The following is a 26415-nucleotide window of genomic DNA, read 5'->3' as shown; positions in this document are numbered from 1 at the left end:
GAGGGGAGGAGCAGCGATGGACCTGAGAAGTGGAAGGTCGGGGCTTCTCTGTGTGTAACTATTGCACAAAGCAGGTACAGTAAGTATAGCATGTTTGTTATTTAAAAAAATCATAATTTGAAGCTTTAATATCACTTAAACTGTAGTGGAAAAAAGTCAGGTCTCCGGAATGGCTATGCTGTCTGGCAGAGTTGTGTAAATCTCTGTGATGACTGGAAGAATTCAAATCATTTGACAGGTAAAACAGCTTTCCTATTAGTTTCATCTGTATTTAGCTGTTTACCTCCAGAAAGCCACAAACATAGGTTAAGTAAGGCCCCTTTCAGACATGCGGACCGTATGTCCGCCTTTTCATCCATCCATGTACGGGATGAAAAAGGGACATACATTGATCCCTATGAGATAGTGGGTGTCAGCGGGTGAACATCCTCTGACACCCGATCTCATCTGTGTCCGCAATCCTCTGATTCTGCAGATGGAGGAAAATCCAATTTTTCCATCCATCTGCAGAGTGGATTGGTTGAACACGGACAGACGGTCCGTGTTCATCCGATCCCCCCATAGGGGAGAGCAGAGAAAAGACAGGGCGGTGCGGGGACTGCCCTGTCATCCGCCGGCTCAGCGGAGATCAACCGAGCGATCCCCGCTGAGCAAGCGGAGGTTCACGGGGCGGATCATCACGGATCCGCCCTGTGTGCAAGGGCCCTAAAGCATGTAAAACATGGAGAGAAGAGCACTCATTGACCAACATTAACATTATAATGAAGCTAGAACAAAATTTCCAACATAATATGGAAATGCAGAAATCATCTTGTTGCATGTTGCTACACAGTCATTCCTGTGTTATGTTATACTTAATTGAAGCAGGAAAGAAAATGTACCATCCCCTAGAGGATTACTGAGAATTAGTAGTGAGCTAATTTGAAAATTCATGTTCTGCCAAGCAAAAAGCAATAAATCATTTTTAATTTAGACTATTATTATCCATTTACTGCACCCTTTGTACGTAGCCTAATTTCTACTGAACTTATAATGCATCTAGCAGATAAATGGTATTTCATGATACCGATGCCTTTGTCTTACTAAATTAAATCTAAATCTTAATTTCAAGATACTAACAACAACTTACAAAGCCATCTGCAACATTTCACCCAGCTACATCACTAACCTTGTCTCAAAATTCCAACCAAATCATTCTCTTCGTTCCTCCCAAAACCTCATGCTCTCTAGCTCCCTTGTCATCTCCTCCCATGCTCGCCTCCAAGACTTCTTTGAAGAACATCATACTCCAATCTGTCCTGCTATCTCCTACTCTATCCACTTATAGATGATCCTTGAAAACTCATCTTTTCAGAGAGGCCTATCCTGCCCCACCTGGCCACCTTTGCTTTAGAGGTATCTTCACAGCAATGTGCTTAGCATTGTGTTAGCTTCAGAGCCTGAAGCCAGTGGTGCTTTATTAAAACAAATGGAGGGGAAACAAAGCCTGGAGGACAGCCCACTCAGTGACACATGACCTGGTCTCTCCCAGTCAGAGTTCTCCCTTCGTCAGAGAGACCTCGGGAGGATAATGCAGGCTACATACTGCAGGCCGTGTCTTATGAATAGGTTGTAAATTGCAAAAGTACATTTATCGGCAAGGTGCGTTGGAATGCCATTCAAAAAAAAAGCACTGAATATCACCAATGCATGCAATATGGCTTGCTGTGCATTGATATAACTCCAATTATGACAATGCTAAACCAACTCTTTCCAATAAATACATTTACACATCATTCACCTTGTTGTTTTTTTTTTATAAATTCTTTATTTAAAATTTTCTTTCAACAAGGATAATAATTCAGCATGACATAAACTACATCTATACAACAGTTCTCTTATTTTACACATAACATTTTCTTTCCATTGACATTAATTGCTTTTATCCAAACAGAAAATGTATATTCACATTTTTCTGTCTCCTCATTTACCATTTTAACCACACTTTCTTGTTAGTCTGCTGTAGTATTGTATCTTTGTTATATTTTCCTTAACCTGGGTCCCGCCCTGGTTACCCCCTTTCAAGAAAAGAATACCCTAGAGATCCAGGCATAGAACAGAAACAAAGGAATGAAGAAAGGAAAAAAAGAATAAGAGAAAAGAAAAAAGAAAAAAAAAAGACACCCCTGTCATCTCCCCGCGCTCCCCTAGCTCCCCTCGCTCCCATCCCTTACCCCAGTCAATCCCTATATGTAACGTATGGATTCCAAATTTGTCGGTATTCGTCCTCCTGCTCCCTTAAGGCCTCGTACAGACGAGGGGACATGTCCGATGAAAACGGTCCGCGGACCGTCTGTATGCAGGACAAGTTTGAAATTAAGATTTTCTCGAACTTTACACAAGCAAATGCAAGCAAAGATCACCCACTATTTTCAGTCTTTGATACATTCAATTTTATTCTTTATGTATCAAGCAAACACTATATATACAATAAATTAAGCATTTCATACAATGACCAAAATGACACAAAAAAAAACAATCTATAAAAAGGATTTAACAAAAAACATCTTCATGTACATGGACATGTATTTACATTTCACAAATGAGTATAAGTTACAAGTGCAATTAAAATATACAATACTCTTGCATTGTTCTACCAATAGCCATGCAAATCTTTAGACTCTTGGATGTCCAGCCTTTAATGCTTTCTACTTTGACATATGCAGAAAGGATTTGTGTGGTGCTGATGCTAGTGAACTTATATCGGTGCTGGACTGGGAATGAAAGCCTGTCATGACATGTACTGGCCATTTCAAGTATAGCAGACACGTAGCAGGACTCCACCAAAAAGGGCAAGTTCGACTTTAAGTTTGACTTTAAGTCCTCCTCCCCTTCTCCCCTGCCACATTTGGCATGTCATTTTTTTGGGGGGGAGCGGGTACCTAATTTTGAATGGTACCCACTCATATTTCCGCTCGGATTGCCTAGGTAATCCAAGCAGAAGTTTTCTTCTCCCCCTCCCTCCCTGCAGTTTTCTGGGTCATCAAAGGTCCCAGAAGACTGACGTTTACTAAGCACAGTGGCTCGCACATACGCAATGGGCAGCTGGCTGTGAAGCCGAAAGCAGCATAGCTGGCTGCCTATGTTTAGGATGCCGGTTCCAGGAACCCGAAGGCTAGTAAAGAACCAGCCCAGATGAGGACAACACTGGATCCCTTGACAGTTAAATGTCCTTTTAACAAAAGTGAGCAGCTGCATGATTTGTAGATGCCGAATATTTTTTTTTTTCAGCGTGAACCTCCTCTTTAAAGAGGAGTTTCAGCCTGTGAAAAAATAAATTAAAGTCACCAGCTACAAATACTCAGAAGGAGGAGGAGACGGACATTTTGTAGAATGCAGCACAACGACTGCGGCAATCTTACCTGGAAGTGGGAGCAGTTACCTGGTTTTGGGAAAGGTGCCAAATGTGGCAGCAGAGTGGGGGGAAGGAAGCAAACAAGCTGAGCTTCCCCTTTTGGGTGGAGCTCCGCTTTAATATGTTTTTTTTTTATTTAGTCAGACATAAACTTTAAAGGAAAATCGTCATAAGCAACATATATGGACTGCCATGCTGATTTTCCCCAAATACTAGTGCAAATTTCCTGATCTACCTATTTGTGCCAGGTCAGCGACTCAAACATTTCTGCGGCCTGAGGATTGTCATGATAGAAGGAGCTCAACAATGGCAGCTCAAGTATGAACCTCACACTAGTATGCCACAACCTCATGCATTGCAGAGCAACTCTATTCACTTGTAGCGTCCTCCAAAGGCGAGAGGGGTATAATTCTAGCAAAGCATCGCATCCATGGCATGTATACACCTCAGGTCGCTGCTTCTGCAGCTAAAGGGGGAGAAGTTGGCAGCACAACTACAGGGTTTTTACAACCCCTCAACCGCTAACGTGAACAAGCCCTTATTTACTGGATCTGCTACTTACCCAGGAACCAGTTCTCTCCTCTTTGCCCTTATGATCAGGCAGTGGACTGTCCCTTGGCATCCTCACTACATTGTTATGGGCTCTGCATTTGATTTTATGACGATACAGGGCAAACAACTACCAAAGCATATGGGATAAGAGATTGCTAGGACAGGTCTTAAAACCCAGAATTTTCTTACCTCTACACTTTAGGTATGATGTGGTTCAGATGCATTTTAGGTGGGTGCTTAATGTGATGGCATTTCTTTCTATGGAAGGAGAATTTTCATGGAAAATGCACCAAGGTTAGAGAAAGCTAATTTTTTGATAATGCACAACAAGGTGTGAAATGGCTTTTATTGTGCTAGTATATGATGCCTCAAGGGAGCCATAAAAGTAAAATAAAAAAAGCTTTATTTTGTGATGTTGTTTCTATGAGCATTAACAAATAATGATCTACATATTCACATTTGCACAGAAAGTAAGATATGTGACATGTCTATTTATTCAAAAATTAGCTTAAATAGTACAGCCCAGAACTGTTTTAAGTGTAAGCCACTCTTTGAAATATCTCTGCTGAGATAAACTGATTCTTAAAGTAGAAACTTTCATAGATACAATACAATTGTATGTTTATGGCAGCAATTCCAGCCCAACTACTCAATTTCAGATTTGGAAGACATCTAACAGAAGGCAGAGAATTTTTACAAAGTTTTAAGGTTGATACACCTATGTTTTTAGTTACAGTTTACAGTAGACATTATAAAAAAAGAAAATTCCCAAGGTGTGCGGGGTAGGCTAGCATTCTTAAAGGGAATGTACAGAGGCACAGAAGTTTGAAAGATAGAGCGCCTGAATGCAAACACCTGCTGTGCTGTCTAGGTAACAATTCTATTACGAATTTTCAAAAACAACAGATATAAAACTATAATACATCAGTTTAAAACATATAGAATAAATAAAATGACCAAAAAACTCCCAACAGCCTAAATGAAACAGTCATCCACTTGTGCCAGCATTGACTTCATTACTCTCACAAGAACCTAAGGACACACCTGGAGAAAGCTCTTATAGCCGAAGCTTGATATTGCCCAAGAAATTTGATTGCTGGCAGACCTAGTGAAGGGATGCATGATACTTTTCCAGTTGCCTTTGTATAGCGCCCAAGGTTTTTGAGGACCATGAGCTGCTCATGTAACAAAGAAATGGTTTGTGTGGGTATCTGAGGGCATCAGAACTGCATTATAGCTATTTTTTAAAGTGGTTGTAATCCCTTTACAACCACTTTAACCTACAGGTAAGCCTAGATTAAGGCTTACCTGTAGGCGCTTGAAACCTACACGGTTTATGAGATATTTACTAAAATCACGGGCGCCGGTGCACTTTAGCAACGGCGATTGTGCCGTTCCAAAGGGAGGCCGTGCCGTTACTGGCGGCTCCCGCATGCATGCGCAGGAGTGACATCATTGCGGCTCCGGCCAATCACAGCGCCGGAGCCGCAATACCCGGATGTAACACCGCGAAAGATGTTGAACGCCCGAGCGGTGTACGAGGATGGCCGCAGGGGCTTTGATCGGAGGTGAGTATTACATCATGAGCTAGTATGCTATGCATATCCTAGTTATGAGGGATCCACAACTAGGCCACATGAACATTCTATGTAAGGAAGTAAAGTGTGAACACTACCCTACTTTCCTCGTAACTGCACTCAGCCTGTGGATTGGCACTTCAGCAGCAGTCAGACAGTCTGGCAGGGGAGTAAGCTCAGAGTAAGTAAGTACACCTCATTTCAAGTCCTTCATCTAATATCAACTTGTAATTTACCAGTTAAGGTTAAAGTACAGGATCATCTTAAATCATTCAGCTAAGCACAATATTAGTACTAATATATTGCTTATTTAGACGTGATCTAGTACCACATACTTAATTTGTACCCTTGAAGCAACGATTAATAATTTTTGTCTTTTTAACGACCACAAATCATATAATAGGATTATGAGGGTTCACTTTTTTCTCCAGAAGTACCACTAACTGATGTAATTCTATTACATGTAGCTTATACAACTTTACTGAAACCGCACGTTCGGTGTTCCATTACAGGAATATATTATTTTGTTTTGTGTGCCTAGGTAATCACTGTGGGGGATGAAGCTGTTAATTTGTTAACGTCTTAGATAATGATTTCATAAGCTTCAGAAGTACCTGAAATGATAATTTAAAGTCATTTTTCAGTAGCTGAAAATTTCCACTTTCAGTTGCTAAATTAACTGTATGAAATACAATGTTTCCAGCAAAGAAGACATGTATTATTCACCTGTCACTGTCTGCACTGACAGTCTCTGTAGTAGTCAAATGGCTCCGCAAACATTTCTGGAAGTGTCGGATGCCTGGTTCCCTTTTGCATGCAATGCTTTTTTCCACCGACCTCTACTTTACTACTATGCCCTGTATTAGTGTAGGGGTCAGCAGGACGAACCACAGCATGCATCATTAAAACGGTAAAAAAAAGGTAGTTGACACTTCCTGAAGTGTCTGATTCTGTGGATTCTAAAGCCAGTTTTTCCTCACTACATAACAGATAGATGATGTTGACAGCAGGAAAAGTATTTAATGTTTCTTTTACAGGAAACATAGGCTTATTTTAGAAAAAGGGCCATTTAAAGTCAGTTTGAGAAACTTGGACCTGTAACTAGCTTAAAGGAGTAAGTTTGGAGTTTGCAACAAAAAAAGAACAAATAAAAACATATATACCCACCTTTATGCTGCAGCTTCAGTGTGATGCTGCAGCTTTCCAATTTTGGCCTAAGACTAAGAAATGAGTGATCACATGACTGCTGATTGCTGAGCTCTTGGTCTGTTTGGCATGGAGGGCAGAGACTGCAATGGAGAGTAGTAATCTCACTCTGTTCATGCAGTGCTCACTGGGCAGGGAAGAGGGTGGGTGCAGCTGGCTCCTGCTCTCAGCCTCATGCTGAAAGGTGGAGCCAGCTATCAATCTGGCAGCTGAGTGGATCCTGCCAAAATTGTCGGGATCTTACCAAGCCTGGAGTGGCTTCGTCACGCCTGCTGTTAGCTGAATCTGGGTTCCAGGAGAGCAAAAGTAAGTGCAGTCCTGTGACCTACAATAGAACTAAAGAAACATTTTGGCCATACTTTCTACTTTCTAGAAGCTCAGTTATCCAGTACTATGTTGTATGTCCAATTTGATTACACAGACGGCTGCTCACCATAAACATTTAAAGCTGAACTCCAGTCAAACAGCATAAACAGATATACTGTACATATATAGAAACTGTTTATTCTGCCAAAGCATCTATTTTGCTATCCATCCACTTCTGAAATGTACACAGCTTTGCCACATTATACAGTCCTGTCTGCCATTAGTTAATACTTACAATATTTGTCCTCCCCCCCCCCCCCATCCTGTGACTATATGGAGAAGCAACAGACTGATGAGCTCATCCCGCTGTCACTGTTTTCTCTCTTCCTATTAGCAGTCTCCATGTAAACACATCAGTGCTGCAGCACTACTGCCTTCTTGTGCTAATTCTCTTTCTTTCAGAGTTCTGATATACAGCGGCTGCAAGAAACTGATACCAGGCAAAATTCATGTACTTATACTGCTTGAATTTAAAATATACATGTCATTGTTGTGTATGAAAAGATACCTAGCTACATTAATGTGTGTATTTTCTTGTTCAAGTATTTTATTAAAGATTATCAGAAAATATTATATATATAAAAAAATGTTTTTCATCGTTCAATTAAGATAAACGTATTACAGGAAATTATGTTTAATCTACTGCTGATGTGGGGCTTGTTATAAATATATTATATGGTATGTCATAATGTGTGTATTTTATATCTGCCTGGAGTTCAGCTTTAAAAATGTAATCCAAACATTGCTTTTATCACAGTCATGCTTGTCCAGGGCAGTTAAAGTGTTACTAAACCCAGTAATATAAAAATTGTCCCCCCCCCCCCGCAGCGCCCACAGCTTATAAATCTTCTTTTTACATTAAAATACTGCCACTATATACCTTTTTGGATGATCTGTATACTTTTGGCTACATGATAAACTGAACAGTTTCTTTAGTGCTGAGAGTTCAGGAAGGAGGCGATTTTCACTGCATGTGTGATGTCAATATCATGTGACCTGATTATCTCTGAGAACGAGAAACTGTTCTCTCCAGCATAAAATACACAACTGAGCATGTGCAGGTTGACTACTTTGCCGATGTTAGCTGGGACATCCCCAGATAGACAGTGCAGGAAGGAAAGGATCTGTGCATACAGGATAAAAATGTTTACATAATGCAGAGGATTAACCCCTTAAGTTTCACAGTGAGTATAACAAGCATGCTATGCTGCATATATAGACATATTTTACTGTTGTGGCTTTAGTAACACTTTACCACTTCAGATTTCTCATCCATGTTGCCTCTCTTTTTCCTTTACTCTCCTCACTGCACAATGCTAACAGAGTGCTTCCTCATGGTAGAAAGTCTTCTACGAAAGTTTTCCCCTGCAAAGAAATACAGCATTGGATCCAAGCAGCAGTTGGAAGCAGCAAGGGCCAAACAGATGATGACTTTCTTCTGGTGTAGTATCATTCTATCGGAACTGTTTTGAACATTGTGAAGGTGAAGAGTCCGCTGGATGTGATATGGCATAAAGCTTATAAAGAAGACAATCAGGACTATGATGATCATTCGAATTGCCTTCTTCCTGGAAGCTTGCTGTTTGTTCAAGCTATTTTTCATCAAGGCCTTAATGATCAGAGTATAACAAACCAAAATGATGATAAACGGAGCGATGAAGCCGAAGGTGAGTGAGATATAGTTTAGGATGAGCACTTTTTTCACCGAGGTATTTTTTTGGGAAAGCTCAAAGCACTTTGTTAGGTTTGTTCTTGTGTCAAACTCTGATCCACTCATTAAAAATGGGGAAGTTGCTAATAAGACAAATACCCAAATTCCCAGACAAACCCACTTGGCTCTGGTTACTGAGATAAATCGAAGATTTTTCACAGGGTGGACTATCGCCAGAAAGCGAGTGACGCTCATCGCGGTCAGGATGAAGATACTGCAATACAAATTGACGTAGAAGGAGTAGGAGCTAACACGACAGAAGAAGTCCCCGAAAATCCAGTTACCGCGGCTGACATAGTAGGCCACTCGGAATGGAAGGGTGCAGATGAATAGCAAATCAGAGATGGCAAGGTTGAGCATGTAAATGTGAAAAGCTGTTCTCTGTTTGTAGGTTTTTATAAGGACGAATAGTGCAAAACAGTTCCCTACTAGGCCAAAAACAGTAAACATGGAGTATGCAGTGGAGTAGACTTGGTTACGGAATTCATCAATAGTTTCTTTTGCATTCAAAATTTCTTCTTCTGAAGCAGCAGTTGTTAAAGTCTGGAAAAACAAAGAGCTAGATTAGGAAACAAAACTGTTTTCCTGAATTAATTTAACAATATCACTGTTATATAATTGATATTAGTTTTACATTGTCCATTTTTCTGTCATGACAATAAGCATAGCAGAGATGGAAGCTGTCCTGGCTATTAGGGTTTCAGCCGTGATCAAAGAATATTTGTTTTTCTGCTCTGGAACACTAGGTGCACTTGGATGTGTTTTATTAGCTAAAGGAAACTTTTGTTATTGAAAGCTTCTCCTATGTATTTGTTTTAATTGTGGAACTCCCTTTTGGCGAGAAGTGTCGTAATTTCAAATGGAAAAAAATAACTTTTAGAAGGATATCTTATTGAACACAATTTACAAGGATATGTGAAGTGGTAGAGACATAAATACACACACAAACACTCAAACTCACAGGTTGAACTAGGTGGACCTTGCCAACTATTTAACTATGTAATTAGGAGACCTATAGGGCCCTTGTTCAATCACTGCAGCGTTAATTAATCTAGTCTATCTATCTATATATATAAAACTCAAGTGTGTGTATGTATGTTCCAGCATCACGTCCAAACGGCTAAAGATATTAACATGAAACTTGTCACACATGTTACTTATATGTCAGCAACAAACATAGGATAGGTGGTTTAATCCTTACCCACCCCCATTTGCCATGGTCGGGGTTTTTCTTTAAAGTCCCATTCAACTATATGTACAGTATATGGGAAATACATGTTACTTCATAACTTCCAAACGGCTGTACATATTTCGATAACACTTGGTCACATGTTACTTATATGTCCACTTAAACTATAGGATAGTTAATTTATCCCTTAACTACCCCCATTTGTGAGGGTCGGGGTTTTTGTTTAAAGTCCCATGCAAATCAATGGGAAATGTATGTTCCCACATAACTTCTGTACGCCTGGAGATATTTCAATAATACCTGGTACACATATTACTTATATTACTTATATGCCAAATAAAAATATATGACAGTTAAATTAACCCTAACCTACACCCTTATATAAAAGATGGGTATATTTATATTACTATGATTTTCCTCCCCAAAAGGTTAAGATAGGAAGACCGGGCAACGCCGGGTATTCAGATAGTATCTATAATAAATTATTTGGAAATATCTTGAATACAACTAAAATATAACAGAAATTTTAAATGTTTTAAATTTCATTTTGGATAGAGTAAAGAAGGATTAAATTGACACCAAACTGTTTTTAAGTCTCCTTGTTTTTAGGCTTCTTTTTTGTCCTGTGTATGCTCCCTGTCCTCCAATGCAGCACTTCACTGCTACTAGTGTAGAGTGAGCAATGCCGTTATTTTTGGTCATATGCTCCGCTCTATGGGGGTTATTTACGAAAGGCAAATCCACTTTGCACTACAAGTGCAAAGTGCACTTGAAATTGCACTGAAAGTGCACTTGGAAGTGCAGTCGCTGTAGATCCGAGGGGGTCATGCAAGGAAAAAAAAAAATGAATTTTAACTTGCACATGATTAGATAATAAAATCAGCAAAGCTTCCCCTCATTTCAGATCTTCCCCTTTAGATTTACAGTGACTGCACTTCCAAGTGCACTTTCAATGCAATTTCAAGTGCACTTTGCACTTGTAGGGCCAGATTCAGGTATAATCGCCTATCTTTAGGCGGGCGTAGCATATCTCAGATACACTACGCCGCCGTAAGTTTGAGCAGCAAGTTGTGTATTCACATAGTACTTGCGCTTAAACTTAAGCCCGCCTAATTCAAAATAGGCTGGCTGGGGGCGTGTACTATGTAAAATAGTAGTGACCCCACGTTTTTACCGAACGGCGCATGCGCCGTCCGTGGACATATCCCAGTGCGCATGCTCCAAATGATGTCGGCAAATCGTCATGCTTTCGACGTGAACGGAAATTACGTCCAGCCCTATTCGCGACCGACTTACGCAAACGACATAAAAAATAAAAAATTTGTCGCGGGAACGACGGCCATACTTAACTTATACTCATAGACCCAGGTGTAACTTTACGCCGGAAAAAGCCTAACGTAAACGACGTAAAAAAATGCGCCGGGCGGATGTACGTTTGTGAATCGGCGTATCTACCTAATTTGCATATTCTACGCTGAAATCGACTGAAGCGCCACCTAGCGGCCAGCGTAAATATGCAGCCTAAGATAGGACGGTGTAAGAGACTTACGCCGGTCGGATCTTAGGGAAATCTATGCGTAACTGATTCTAAGAATCAGGCGCATAGATACGACGGCGCCCAATCGGACTTACGACGGCGTATCTGGAGATACGCCGTCGTAAGTCTCTGTGAATCTGGCCCGTAGTTTGCACTTGTAGTGCAAAGTGGATTTGCCTTTCGTAAATAACCCCCTAAGTGTGAGAATAGCAGAAAAAAGTTTGCATTTGAAAGACGAAACAAAGGAAAAGAGAGATGGAAGGTACATTCTACTTATAGTTATCAAATTACATTTATTTGTTTTATTTAAAAACAAAAATAGTTTAGTGTTATTTTATTGCCTTTGTCGGTTTTTTTTTTTGGCTGTCTATGTACATATGTAGAGACATTTTCCCACACTTCTTGCCAGGATTGGATGTGATGCCACAGACCTAAAATATGTTTTTATAAAGAGCCAGTTATATAGTACCTGAGTATGAGCGAGCCATGTTTGTTTTTTAGGTGGTTTAACTTATGAAATACATTTTTATATATTGTGATTATTAAAATAATGCCTACTTGTCTTAGTTATGTAATCTCTCTTTATATTGTATACACATGCACTAAAACAAGAAAGGGGATGCGTACACCCACATACAAAAGCCAAGGGGAGGAGAAACAGCCTAACATTTATTAGGACTTGGGTAAGTAGTAGGACCACTGTATGTGTTATTTATACTAATACAGTAGTTAGGAGACCTAGAGATCCCAATGACCCTCCAAACTAGTTGGGAGAAATAAGACTATCCCATCTAAATAGTGTCAAAAAAGAGAGGAGACTCAATGAAATCTGTATCACAGGCCAAAATAAAAATTACTTTAATACTGCAGATAAGATATAATCAATAAATTACTGGGCTATTGGCAGTCACAGTGACACATAAATTATACCCTCCCCAATTGTGCCACCTGCCTAGATTAAGCCAAGAGTTAGAATGATAAGGTATAAGTCCTCTTTAAACACTCAAGCCATTAACATGAAGGAACAAACGGAGAAGCAGCCCCCCCCCATCCCCCCCGCAAAAAAAACGTGTGCCCCCCAAAATAACTGTTTAAAGAAAATAACTCTACATGTTTCACTCAAAAAAGGAGCTTCGTCAGGAGTGTTAAAATAAAAAAAGGAAATGTGCACCAAAAATCACATACAGGGGTCCTACTACTATTGTTATATTGTGATAATGTAAAGAGTGAAACCTTTGTATATTGTTACCTCTTCAGTGCTTTAAAGTAGAACTTTAGGGGAAAAAATTTAATTTTGGATAGAGCAAGGGAGGGTTATAACCTCTGTCAGATATTTTTATCACCATATGTGTCCTATTGCAGAGATTTCCCTTCACATCCTGTCCCAAAGCCAAACAGGAAGTGTTAGGAAATCCCTGCAAATTAGGGGATATCCTTGGGGACACCCAGGTCACCAGAACTAGTGTTTCCATTGGAAGATTTCCCCTCTATTACTTTTCTGGGGACAACCCAACATTTTAGATTTTTTTTACTTTCACTTTCAATGATAATGATAAAAAGGACAAAAAGAGAGGATGAGACTCCTTAACAGGGGTACAGACAGCAATAAAAACTGACAAGCGTTATAATCCCTTTCCACTCTATCCAAAACTAAAAAAAGTTCCCATATCCAGGCTTCACTGAGTTAAGGATTTACATTTTTAGTAGAGTGCAGAGGGGTTAGACATTCTGACAATGTGTTTATTGCTTTCCAAATATTCCTGTTCTGGGAATGACTATCCCCCATTTCTTGTATTGGAATTACAGGGACAGGTTGTAAATATCCACACTGGGGACACAGACAGATATAAATGCCTGCCAGAAATTGTACTGTAATTCTCCACCACTCTAACCAAAACTGGAAAAAAATGTGGGGCCAGTGCGATGTTTAGGCTTAAAGGGATACCAAAGACAAAATACAAAATGATATATGTGATCGGGGCATATCATGAAACCAGTGGGCCCATGTGAAAGATCAAAAGTGGGAAATGAGAGGAATAAAATGTGGAATGCTAAGCGCATTGCATCGAAAATGACGGGAGGGGGTTACTGTTTAGGGTGGAGAGGAAGGGAGGGGGTTATTGTTTAGGGTGGAGAGGTGGGTTATTGTTTAGGGTGGAGAGGCAGGGAGGGGGTTACTGTTTAGGGTGGAGAGGAAGGGAGGAGTTAATTTTTAGGGTGGAGATACTCTTGGTCACACATTAACAAAACTCTATCTGGAGTATCATTCTTTCTTTGTCTTTACAAACTGCCTGCTTGTCAAAGTTTCTTTTCAATAAAGCAGGCCATGAAATTATATAGATAAACACATTTGATTAATTATAATAGATCTCCTATTACACCTGAGACATTATCAAAGTTATGTAGGGTAACAAATTTAGTATGCACATCTGATATGAAACTATCCAGTTCAACGCTGGCATTTTTTGCAGCCCTCAGGGTATCTGAGTTATTACCTCCATCGAGGTCAGGAAGGTCAGGTATTTTGTTATCTAATGTGCAATTGTTGGAAGAAAGTGTAAGGATATTTTTTAAATTTAGCAAGATGGATTCTTTGGGTCTTGGCTCTTGGAAATCTTTAAAAAAGTACCAGGACGAAAGTATTTGTCCGGTTAAGGCATTGGAGTTATATATGAATATTGGGTCGGGTTTACCTAATTTATTATTAATTCACAGTGACTATTCACCTTTAACTGGTTATCAATATAGAGTGGTATTAAAGTGTTGTTTGTATCATTTACATTTGAGACATTTAAGGATCAAGACGCATTCTTTTAGAATCGGAGAAGCTACTGAGGCCGCTCGGATTGGTCTAGGAGCTAACAATATTAAGAGAATAGGTAGATGGAGTTCTGACTAAATTGTATATTCGTCCATATTAATTCATTACTCTGTTTCAGGTAATCGTCGCTCGGTGTGGATAGTGGGACATTCATTTGTCTTCTGGTTTAGAAAAGAGCGGCTGCTAGAATTTATTCATAAAATTTGGAATTGGATCCAACCTCATTTTGCATTGTGGTATGGTAGAAGGGGAATGGTTTGAGTGCTTTAGTATATATGTTAGGTAGACTTTATGCTATTTTCCCCCCACCTGGCATATAATTCACTTAGGGGAAAATGATGTTGTAAAAATGGAGACGCTCGACTTACTGACAAATATGAAGAATACTTATAGATTTCTGAAGTTAGCCTCTCCAAATACTGTGTTGATATTTTTGGAAATAATACCCAGGTTAAGATGGTTAGAATCCATTACCTGTAAGCCCTTAGAAAAAGTTTGCAATAGAGTGAACATAGCTTTGGAAAAATTCCTAGTTCCAGATTTAGGGATTTCATTTCGGCATGTTGACCTTGAGGGTGGTATTCAAGGTATGTATCTTTACAATGGAATACATTTAGGAGATGTAGGCTTGAATATCCTTAATCTCAAACTGCAGACATGCATTAAAGAGGCCACGATATGCAATGGTGGTGACAGGAGGGCTGTATTTTTCAGCCCTCCTGTCGGTTGGGATATGTGAGAATATATTTAAATAAAAAGATGATGGTCAGCCCCCGAGTTTTAGTGGCTGGGTTGAGCTTTGGTGAATTCTGGATGAATTTTGGTTGAGAGAGTTATTTAAGTAATAACGTTTATGACGTTATATATAATTTTGATGTAAACCAATAAACCAGGCCATGGTCTATTTTTTATCAAAATATTTTTGTGTGGAGTGTTTTTTCTTATGCATGTCTGCAGTTTTTTTAGCCTGGTGTCTACGGTCTCATGGGGGGTAAAAGGGGGGCAGTCTATTTAGGCCCCCCTTGCCTCATGGAGCCGTGACGTCGGCTATTCTATTGATATTAAAGGATTTATAATGGGGCTTATTCTACTTGGTGAGATCACATGATAAGAGAAGCTTCCAGAAGGTGAGAAGGTTAAATGGGGATTGGCTAGTAAGGGTCAGGTGACCTTATAACCTTCTGGAAGGCTTTTATTTTTTTTCAACCACTTTAATACCAGGCACTCATACCCCCTTCCTGTCCAAGCCAATTTTTAGCTTTCAGCACTGTCGCACTTTGAATGACAATTGCACAGTCATGCTACACTGTACCCAAACAAATTTTTTATCATTTTGTTCCCACAAATAGAGCTTTCTTTTTTTCTTTTAAATGTTTATTGTCTTTTGCACAGTACATTGGCATTTAGCAAATAATTCTGAGACATCTACAATCGTATTAAAAGTAAACAATTGAAGACTGAGCGGGGGGGGGGGAGGGCAATAATACAACAAAGTGTTTCAGAAAGGAAACGACAACTGAAACTTTAGTACCTACAGGAGTGGAAGCAACGTTTGGGTTATTGAATTATTACTCTCCGGGATTGGCTTAGTTATGACAGTGGGGATGGATGAGATTGTTGGTTGCGAATAGGAAATAGTCATGGTCGTCAAAGAGCTTCATGGTTTTGTGGTTGATCATCGGGGGGTAGGAAAGCAGAGGGGTCAGACAAGTTGGATAGCTTGAGGTTACCTAGAGAATTTGCAAGATCTCAGAGCCTTAATTTTGGTGGTATTTCATCACTGTTGGGGTTTTTATTTTTTGTGCAATGAAATTTTTTGAAAAAAATTATGTTTTTCTTTGTTTCTGTTATAAATTTTTGTAAATAAGTAAATTTTCTCCTTCAATGAAGGGCACTGATGAGGCTGCACTAACGGGCAATGATGAGGTGGCACCAATGAGGCGGCATTGATGAGGTGGCACTGATGATGGGCACTGATAGGCGGCACTGGTGGGCGCTGATAGGTGGCACTGGTATGCGGCACTGATGGGAACTCATAGGCGGCACTGAAAGGCTGCACTTCTGTACTTATGGGTGGCACGGATGGGCACTGATGGGCACTGATAGGTGGGCACGGATGGGTACTGATAAGTGGCACTGATGGGTGGCACTGCTGGGCATCACTGATCTGGTAGGCATTCATAATGGTGCCAGTCAGTGCCTATAATCCAAATTATTGAGAATACAATATATTCCCTTCCCAAGAAATGCAATATAGTAAACTATTGTGGACTTTGTGATTCTGTGTTAACATGTTTACCAATTCTTATCATATCATTAGATATTATTCAGTTAAATATGCTTAGCTAAGTATACTTATTATGTTTGATTTGGCAAAAGATTAATGTATGACTTTATTTTATATATACTAATATTTCCTTTGTACAATTGGCTTAGGATCTAGTAACCAAGGTGACACAGTTACACCATAAAGTGCAGTTTAAAGAGGAAGTAAACCCTGATGGGGTTTACTTCCTCAATGTCTCCCTGCAAAGGTAAAGCATAATGGGCTAATATGCATTGCATAGTAGCCCATAATTGACACTTACCTGCAGTAGAAGCCTGTGATGTCGCCATCTTCCTCATCACTCCCACGCATGCGTGTGGGAGATGTCTTTAACCGAAAGACTCCGGCTTGAAACTGCACAGCGTGCCCTCTCAAGACGGCGCATGTGCAGAAGAAGGTGTCGCTCGGGGAAATTGCAAATATCTCAGAGACCGTGTAGGTCTCTGAGATATTGCAAGCACCTACAGGTAAGCCTTAATCTAGGCTTACCTGTAGGTGTAACTTCCGCCAGAGGGTTTACAACCACTTTAAGTAAATGTTTGGTGCAATCATTTTTTTTTATTCCAGGTAAGTGAAGGCATAAGGAGAATGGACCTTTACAAGTGATATTATTAGCAGGGATGGGTAATTATTAGGACTGAATGGAGAGACATACCCTTTAGCAGGTAAAACAGCTCCAGTATTGGTAGGGATGTGTTCCCTACCAGCCTTGCTGTGTTTTGGTTTAATTTTATAGAGCATTGCACTCAACATCGATCTGTATTACCTCACTTGCCAGTCACTCTCTTAAAGCAGATTTCCACCACATTTTACACTACTCACCATTCAGCACTAATGTGTACCCTTACAAACAAATTGGCTTTTTTTTTTTCGGGATCACTTACTTTTTTGCAGCATTTATTAATTTTCACTTCCTCCTTTGTGGCTGCGGCCCCGCACGTAATTTCCTGCTTTGCATTGTCTCCTGGGAGATGTCTGTCATCAATCCCAGGAGGCAATGGCCATCTCTGGGTCATAGCATCGCTTCTTGGTTCCTGGAGGGGGAGGAGAGATTTCCATAGCAAAGGGGCGGCAATTTCCTCCAACGCCGCCATTGCTATGGAAACCTGACCTGCAGCGATTAGACTCAGTGCGGCTTCAGATGCCCACACAGGAAATGGCTGCGGTCTAAAGAGACTTCACAAAGTAAGAAAACCAAGCTGCACAAATACAAAACGTGTCTTAGTTTACAGCATACCTTTAGTAGAATACACTAAGCATGAGTATTAGAGGGGTATTTTTTAGCTAAAATACATTTTGGCCGGAACACCACTTTAAGGAGGCTCAAGATTCCTATGTTAGCAGTGGATACAGAAAGTCCCGTCTGTTTTGTCAGCTGGCCAACCTCTGGTGAGCTTGTCATCAGTGGGGTGGATTGGGATTTGATAAAATGTTGTTTTACATCCATCCTTTTGAGCAGAGAGATGTCCTTGCTAAAGGGGGCTTTCCTTGATGAGAATGCTGTGTGTCTGGTTTGAGGCCTTATTGCTGGAGCCTGGGTCTGGATGGTATCGCCATGTTGGCCTAAAGATTTGCTGGACGAGAGATATACCCAAACCTCTTGTTTGTGGCTAATGTTCTTGAGTAGTTCTGTGTGATACTTCTGAATGCTGAGACCCAGCAACCTCTAACCAAGAAGTTGTAGGAGCCTCATATAAGTTTTGGGTAATCCACCTCCATTTTCCTCCTCTTCTACTAAATTCAAGTGAAGTTTTAAAAACTTTCCTCAAGTTTGGACCTACTTCCTTCAAGAGTAAGTTAGCATGATCTATCCTAGGGAGTAGGAATATCATGTTGGGGGAGTCCCTCTTGTGTGTAAAAGATTCCTTTAGCCGAAAACACAAGAACTTAAGAATATCAGGAAAGCTGCTTTAAACTCCTATTTGATAAGGAGTCAAGATCCCCTGTTACCCAGATGCTGCTACAATGTTAAAGCGTTTGTTACACCAACACTTCATATTCCTGATATGTGCCTGCTGTACCATGTACTGTATGAGAAAGTATCAAATTCTCTTTACATTGCTTCCTTCATGTGAAATCCCCGGTGTTCCTGCTAATGCCTCTGCTGTCTTATTAACAACTGACCACGCTAAGCAGGAGAACACATCATAGTCAGTTCTCTAGCTATCCTGGGAACTAAGCCTGCTCCCCTCTGTCATGGATATGCAGTCATGTTTGTCTCTCAACTTACCTCTCCTCCATGTGTTCACTCTTAGAGGCCAGCCACTCTCACCTGGCTGCTTAAGTAATCTTTCCTCAAAGCATGGCTCCACCCCAGCCCCTATCAGAGAACTCTATATTAACCTGTGCACTGCAAGCCAGCCTTGCTGATCAATATTGTGCGTTTAGCTTTCGTATGCGACTTGATTTGTCTTCTACGTCTGATTCCAGTTACCGATTTTGGCTTGTTCTCGACTATCCCTGCCTGCTTGTGATCCTGACCTTTGGGTGTTCTATGTTTTTCCTTGTCTGCTAGTCGCCCCGACCTTTGGCTTATCTCCTTACTATCTCTTGTTATCCTGGGCTGCTGCTTCCTCTCTATCCTCCTGTAGCCTAATGTGAGCGTGAGCTTGGAGACCCTGGGGGCCGCAACCTGGAGCCAGTTGCAGCGCAGTTCATCCTCACCACTAGAGGCTCTGGTGAACACCTGCTGGCTCTTAGACTCCACGCCCTGGGGAATCTTATGCTCTAGCTCCCTGTGGGATCCATGTTGGTGCTCCAGTGGACCTGCCTTCCTTACCACCCAGAGTTCCATGTGCAGCAGTGCACTCCTGACCCCAACGGTGTGCATCTGTCACCTGGTCTCAGGTGACCTGACATCTTCTAATGATCAGACTTGTTCTGAAATGCCCCTGCTGCACAGCAATTCACTGGAAAGCTCAGTGTACTGCTGCTTCTCCTCCCCCAGCTCTTATGCAGCTGAGAACAGAGGGAATGTGAGCCGCGTACACACGATTATTTTTCGGCATGAAAAAAACGCAGTTTTTAAAAAATGTAATTTAAAATGATAGTGTGTGGGCTTCACATTATTTTTCGGGTTCTGAAAAATGAATTTTTTTTTTTTTCGAACATGCTGCATTTTTTAACGACGTTTTAAACTATGTCGTTTTTCGGGTTGTAAAAAATTATCGTATGTGGGCTAAAACAACGTTAAAAACCTGCGCATGCTCAGAAGCAAGTTTTGAGACGGTTCTGGTAAAACTACCATTCATAATGGAGTAAGCACATTAATCATGTTGTAACAGAAAAGCCCGAATCATCTTTTACTAAAAAGAAATCAGCTAAAGCAGCCCCAAGGGTGGCGTCATCCGCATGGAAATTCCCCTTTATAGTGCCATCTTACGTGTTGTACGTCACCACGCTTTGCTAGAAGGATTTTTTAAAACAATGGTGTATGGGCAACGTCGTTTTAATGATGAAGTTGGAAAAAACAACGTTTTTTCTACATGCCGAAAAACGTCCTTTTTTTCATGCCGAAAAATGATCGTGTGTACGTGGCATTACTGTATACAAAAAGAGAAAAACTGTATATATAATGTTTTTTTATTACTATACAAAAATGTTTTGCCTTTCATTTCTATTTTAAACTGAATAGGTTGTTTAACAAGGTGATTGTTTACAATCACTTTAAGATGTAATTGCTGCGAGGTAGGGATCAAATCACATGATCTTCTTTGCCAGAACTTTGTTACGTTTTTTTTTTGTCTGTTTGGCAGGAGATCAATTTGACAGTGTACCTACCCTTCCTTCTAAAATTGTTCCTAAGAAGAGGTACCACAAGATGTCTACTGGTGTCATTGTGTAACAGGCGCTCCTCGCGCCTGTTCTTCCTTGTAATGCGTTCCACGCTGGAACGCATTATGGCGACCACACAATGACGTCATTGTCCAGCGGCGCGTGCGTCCCAGCTTGGAACGCGGAAGTGAGCCTCACCGCTGCCCTGCCTCGTATCAGTGCTTATGCACTGCAGCTGTTACTTGCCTATAAAGGCATTTATTTCAAATAGAAACATTGTTCTATTATTGTCGGCCGTAGCCGGCTAAGCTACCATCCTACCCTGGACCTGGAGGCATCCCACTATTAAGGCTACAACGAACTACACATACCAGCAATCCTTAACCCTGGATGCCTGCCTGATTGAAGCTAATTCAGAGTACCATTGCCGGGGACAAACTTTGAGGCCTTCCTTGCTGAACACCCTACACTACGAAATCCCTATTTGCTCCACTGAAGCCCTGCAAACGGATAAGTAGCAATTTTGTCACTTGTAGTACTATAGAAAGATCTTCTGTATACTTTCCACCTAAAACAATTGCTGTTATTTATTATGGCTTGTGGCTATTAACATACTACTTGGGATAGACTGTTGTGCCTATGGCTCTTTGCTAAGGAATATCTTAAAGGGACATTTACTCTCAAATTACCTCAGCTATATTTGCCTACCATATGCAACTATTATTACCTGAGCTATATTTGAATCTTATAAGCAACTATTAGTTGTCTCTACAACTTCTATATTACTACGTGTACTTTCAAAGTACCTGAGCTATATTTGCCTCTCATATGCAACTATTATTACCTAAACTATATTTGCCACTCTTATGCAACTATTAGTTTACTCTACAATGCCTATTTACTACGTGCCTGACATAAGTGCTACTTGTTTATGGGCCTATGCCCAAAGCTTCGGAACATGTTTGCCTAAACTTTTCTATGCTAAGGGTTGACGTATTTCATACCTTCTCCCTTAGTGGCCTAATACATGACGCTATGTAATACTGATAATCACTTGCATACAGTTGTGCATTAGAATCTTTTAGTGCATACTATAATTTTAAACGCTAAGCTCTGGTCGCTTGTTGTAATGCGTTCAGGGTCAGTAGCTCAACGCCTTTCTTTATGTGAGAGAGAGATGATGTAGAAAACCCCCAAACTCCTGTTTGTGTGGAGTGACGCCTGGGGTCTAATACTGAGTTCTCACATGGAGAAGAGCATTGAAATCCTTGCTAACCGCAGTTGTGGTTCAATCCCTTTCACCAGAGCCGTTACACTTTGTAGCATTATAAAAACTGCATATAATGTTTACCTGGTTAGCCGGCTGCATCGTGTGATTAGGGAGAAAAGATCTGTCAAACATTAAGTCTTCTATTTCTGTCATCAGTGTAATCCACTTCTGATCATTAAATGCATTCCTAAAAATCAAGAAAACATTTTTTAGCTTTTCTTAACCAGATTGATACCAAAAATGCTATATTAATTAAAACAAAATATCAGTATAAATATCCATGTAAAATTAGAGCAAATCAGTTAAAGTAAAAGTCCATGCTAAAACTAAAATCCCTGCATCTATAGACACCCACAATCCAACACTAACCTATCTAGCCCTGTAAAGAAAAAGTTAGTATACATACTTTTTCTGAAGCCATTCTGACCTGATCCCCAGCGGCAGAAGCTCTGCAGAGGACATGGCCGACAACGGCTGTGAAATGAATGGGAAATTACGTCACCCATAGACTTACAATGGGGCTTATGTGTCCTCTGCACCCGACTCTACAGCAAAGCCACGGCTGACAGCTCAGTGTGGGATCGGGTCAGATCAGCTTCAAAAAAGGTATGTGTATGGATTTTTTCTTTACAGGGCTAGATAGCTTAGTGTTAGATTGTCTATAGATGCAGGGATTTTAGTTTTAGCATGGACTTCCACTTTAATTACAGATCTTCCGCATAGGAAAATACAGAACTGGAGGCATGTTTAAACCCTACTCTTTTTCAGTCCACGCTAACGAAATGTCTGGTTTGTGCCTGGAAACAAATTTCTTGCTATAAATATCACTAAGAGCCCTTTCTTGCTATAAACACACTATAGCGCAGGCCATGTTAGCTGTTATTTTAGGGGCGCTTTTCAATTAAATCAATGGGCAGCGCCACCAAAGTGCCTGCAAAGCGCCTCGGCAGAGGTGCTTTACCAGCATTTTCTAACCCTTTATTCTGCCGCTAGTGGGGGTTAAAAGTGTCCTGTTAGCAGCCTAATAAAGGGTTAAAAGCATCCACAAAGCGTCCCTGCATTAATTATAATGGGCAGGGGTGCTAAAGTGCCGTACAGATACTGCTTGCAGGACTTTTTTTAACGTCTTGCCAGCGCATCGCCCCCAGTGTGAAAGCACTTAGGCTTTCACACTGGGACTGCAGATGAGGCATTTTTCAGGCGTTTTACATGCACTATTTTTAGCACTAAAGTGCCTGAAAAATGCCTCCGGTATGAAAGGGGTCTAAAACAAACATTTTACTCTACAAGATAACATTCTTAAAGTAATACTAAAATCCATTTTTTTTTCTTTTAAATTAATAAACATGTTATACTTACCTGCCTTGTGTAGTGCTTTTGCACAGAGTAGCCCAAATCCTCCTCTTCTTGGTTTCCTTGCCGGTGCTCCTGGCTCCTCCCTCCTGTCGCATGCCCCCACAGCAAGCAACTTGCTATGGGGGCACTCGAGCCGAGCCGTAGCTCCATATGTCCATTCAGACACAGAGTTGTGGTTCAGCCCTGCCCCCTCTCTCTCCTGATTGTCTAACTGACTTTGATTGACAGCAACGGGAGCCAATGGCGCCGCTGCTGTGTCTCAGCCAATCAGGAGGGAGAGTCCCAGACGGCCTAGGCACTCATGCAAATCACTGGATAGAGATGGGGCTCCGGTAACTGTTAGGGGAGCTAAGTGGGATGCCACTAAATACCATAAAGATGCATTAAGATAAAAAAACATTTTTTTGCCTTTACAGAGAGGCATTTTGCTGAGATGTTTGCTAAGTACCCACCTACTCCTTCTCTTTCTCTACTCTTCTCACAGACTCAGACAATCATTTGTTTGGAAATGTGTGGGGTCTCCCTATGTATATAAAACATACTGACCTGAACTATGGAAGCTGTACCCATAAAGTCAAGCAGAAGACAAAGGACTTAGTCACCAGTATCACCTGTGGTCTCTCTGAATTTTCATATCCTGTACTACACTGTGTGTCAATGTGGAGTTGCCCATCTTGAAGTATGACTTTTCTCACGATAGCTGGTAGTCTCATGACTGAGGGAGGAATAATAAAGCAGCAGCAGTTTGGAAAGCCCATGTAGGCAGGTGAAGTCTACTTTCTCCACTGCAGGTGGTGCTCTTCCACAGCGGCATTGCAGCTGGAGAGGAAGTCAAAAAGAACTTGGTTCCTCTATGGTTTTCCTGGCTCAGCTATCCTTTTGGATGCTGCCAAACCATGTGACTCCAGCAGCCATCTTGGGTCAGGCAGAGTCTTTTTAAGACTGTGGCTCCCAGGCTTGGGGCACATTTTGAGAGTTGGTAGAGTAGGGACAGGTACCCCGCCTGGTAGGGACAGAACTAGCGACAGGGAAAGGTTCCCGGCTGAGCTGCCTTCCCACTGGGTTATTTGTGAATTGTCTTTGCATTATTTCAATACAAGTTCATTCCTTGCACCAGGACTGAGTGTGTTATTGCCGCTGCACCACCCTGCATCCTACCTATACCCAGATTCACTGAAAGAATTAAATAGATACAGGGGATCCTTTCAACACAATCTCAAGCAAAAACAGTGAGCAGCACAGCAGAAACATCATCGAATCTCACTTTAAATCTTGTGATACATTCAGTCAGAGCCTTCATACTACAGATATAAAGTTATTAGGTATAGGAGTTCCCAGTCACAGGAAGCACATTGTTATTTTTAAAGAGGAATTACAGGTAAAAGATGAATCTTGCTTAGGCAAAGAAAATATTTTTGAGTTTAGGTTCATTGTAGAGTAAAAAAAACAAAAAGTTGGCCAAAACCTTTACTAGTTTTTAATAGACATTGGGTAGAACCTGTCAGCTGGTCTTCTAATCAAATGTAGAACTAGGTGCTTCATAATTTGAATCACATGGGGCCTGGGAGTCTATAACCCTGTGTAAAGGGAGAGAGGGGGGGGGCGCGACCTAAGTGCAGTATTAAAATTTAATTATTTATTGCACAAATACAAGAAAGAAATTATGTTCATGCTTGTCAAAAGTGTCAGTCTCACGGTCACTGCCATCCTGCAGGCTCCACGACCATCCAGGTAGTCTGAAAGAGGTTGTGGAGAGGCTGGGTGCCAGATGGATACAAGGAAGTGCACGCTAACCAGTGTGGACCGCGAAAGTGATGTCACCAGAAGAGGCGGGAGTGGGATTGCAGGTTATGCACTTAGAGCTCATAGCTGTGCAATAAATGATGACATTTTAATACAGCACGTAGGTGGCGCCTACCCCTCTCTCCCCTTCTGCTATTTACAGAGCATTAGACACACACGTGGGGTGGCTGCCTCCTATAGCTGTCATGTATGTTCTTAATGGGATTAATAGACTTATTTTCATCAATATAATTTTCTTAAAGGCACATACCATTTGGTGCGCCAGAATTTTTTAATTATTTTTTACTATAACCCTGTGTAAGCTCTGATGAGTTAGTTTGGAGCAAACACAAACCCTGTTCTTTCCCTAGTCATAAAGCAGAATACCATGATAACAAAGAAAGGTTAGTATAGCTAGGAGGATAGAAATTACCCTTTTACTTTGCCATGCATGAGCAAGAGTGGGAAGAGTCAATTTACATGTATAAGTGGTGCAATTTTCTAACACTTTACTGACTTGAGTACACTTCATAGATATGCAGCTACAGGCTGCTAGTATGAATGAGATTATTTGATCCGTTAGATTTTAACTACTTGCCGCCCAGTTATATGGCGGCAGGTCGGCTCCCCTGCGTGAGAGCCCGTAGCTATACGTTGGCTCTCGAAGCGGCCACTAGGGGCGCGTGTGTGCCGCCGGAGGCATGCGTTCCCACCGCTCGTCCCTGACTCCCGTGCCCGGCGGGCGCGATTGCCGCCGGGCACCCGCGATTGCTCGTTACAGAGCAACGACCGGGAGCTGTGTGTATAAACACACAGCTCCCGGTCCTGTCAGGGGAGAAATGCAATGTATGAACAGCGATCAGTCATTTCCCCAAGTGAGGCCACCCCCCCTACAGTTATAACACACCCAGGGAACATACTTAACCCCTTCCCTGCCCCCTAGTGTTATCCCCTTCCCTGCCAGTGGCATTTTTATAGTAATCCAATGCATTTTTATAGCACTGATCACTATAAAAATGCAAATGGTCCCAAAAATGTGTCAAAAGTGTCCGAAGTGTCGCAGTACCGAAAAAAAAACGCTGATCGCCGCCATTACTAGTAAAAAAAAAATATTAATAAAAATGCCATAAAACTACCCCCTATTTTGTAAACGCTATAACTTTTGCGCAAACCAATCAATAAACGTTTATTTCGATTTTTTTTTTAACGAAAAATATGTAGAAGAATACGTATCGGCCTAAACTGAGGAAAAAAATTGTTTTTTTATATATTTTTGGGGGATATTTATTATAGCAAAAAGTAAAAAATATTCATTTTTTTCAAAATTGTCGCTCTATTTTTGTTTATAGCGCAAAACTAAAAACCGCAGAGGTAATCAAATACCACCAAAAGAAAGCTCTATTTGTGGGAAAAAAAAGGACGCCAATTTTGTTTGGGAGCCACGTCGCACGACCGCGCAATTGTCAGTTAAAGCGACGCAGTGCTGAATCGCAATAAGTGGTTAAAATAAGGAATAATGCAGGTTAGGGCTGTAGGGCTCTAAGGTCACAGAAA

At 40.9% G+C, this 26415-nt stretch overlaps 1 protein-coding gene across 1 annotated transcript in view; it reads right to left on the bottom strand.

Annotated features, from left to right (window-relative positions):
- Nucleotides 1-8281: 8281 nt before the first annotated feature.
- Nucleotides 8282-26415, bottom strand: part of LOC120913594 (cysteinyl leukotriene receptor 1-like) — a 76803-nt gene continuing 58669 nt past the window's right edge. The window contains exons 2-3 of the mRNA XM_040323659.1: nt 21805-21910; nt 8282-9349 (exon numbers count right to left, since the gene is read on the bottom strand). Coding sequence (XP_040179593.1) covers nt 8399-9349; nt 21805-21876 — 1023 coding nt within the window. The 5' untranslated portion in view covers nt 21877-21910 and the 3' untranslated portion in view covers nt 8282-8398. The remainder of the gene's footprint in view (nt 9350-21804; nt 21911-26415) is intronic.

The sequence above is a fragment of the Rana temporaria genome, chromosome 9 (genome assembly GCF_905171775.1).
Source record: "Rana temporaria chromosome 9, aRanTem1.1, whole genome shotgun sequence".
NCBI lineage: Eukaryota > Metazoa > Chordata > Amphibia > Anura > Ranidae > Rana > Rana temporaria.
The sequence above is the reverse complement of the archived record's forward strand: the minus strand, read 5'-3'. Positions and strand labels throughout refer to the sequence as shown.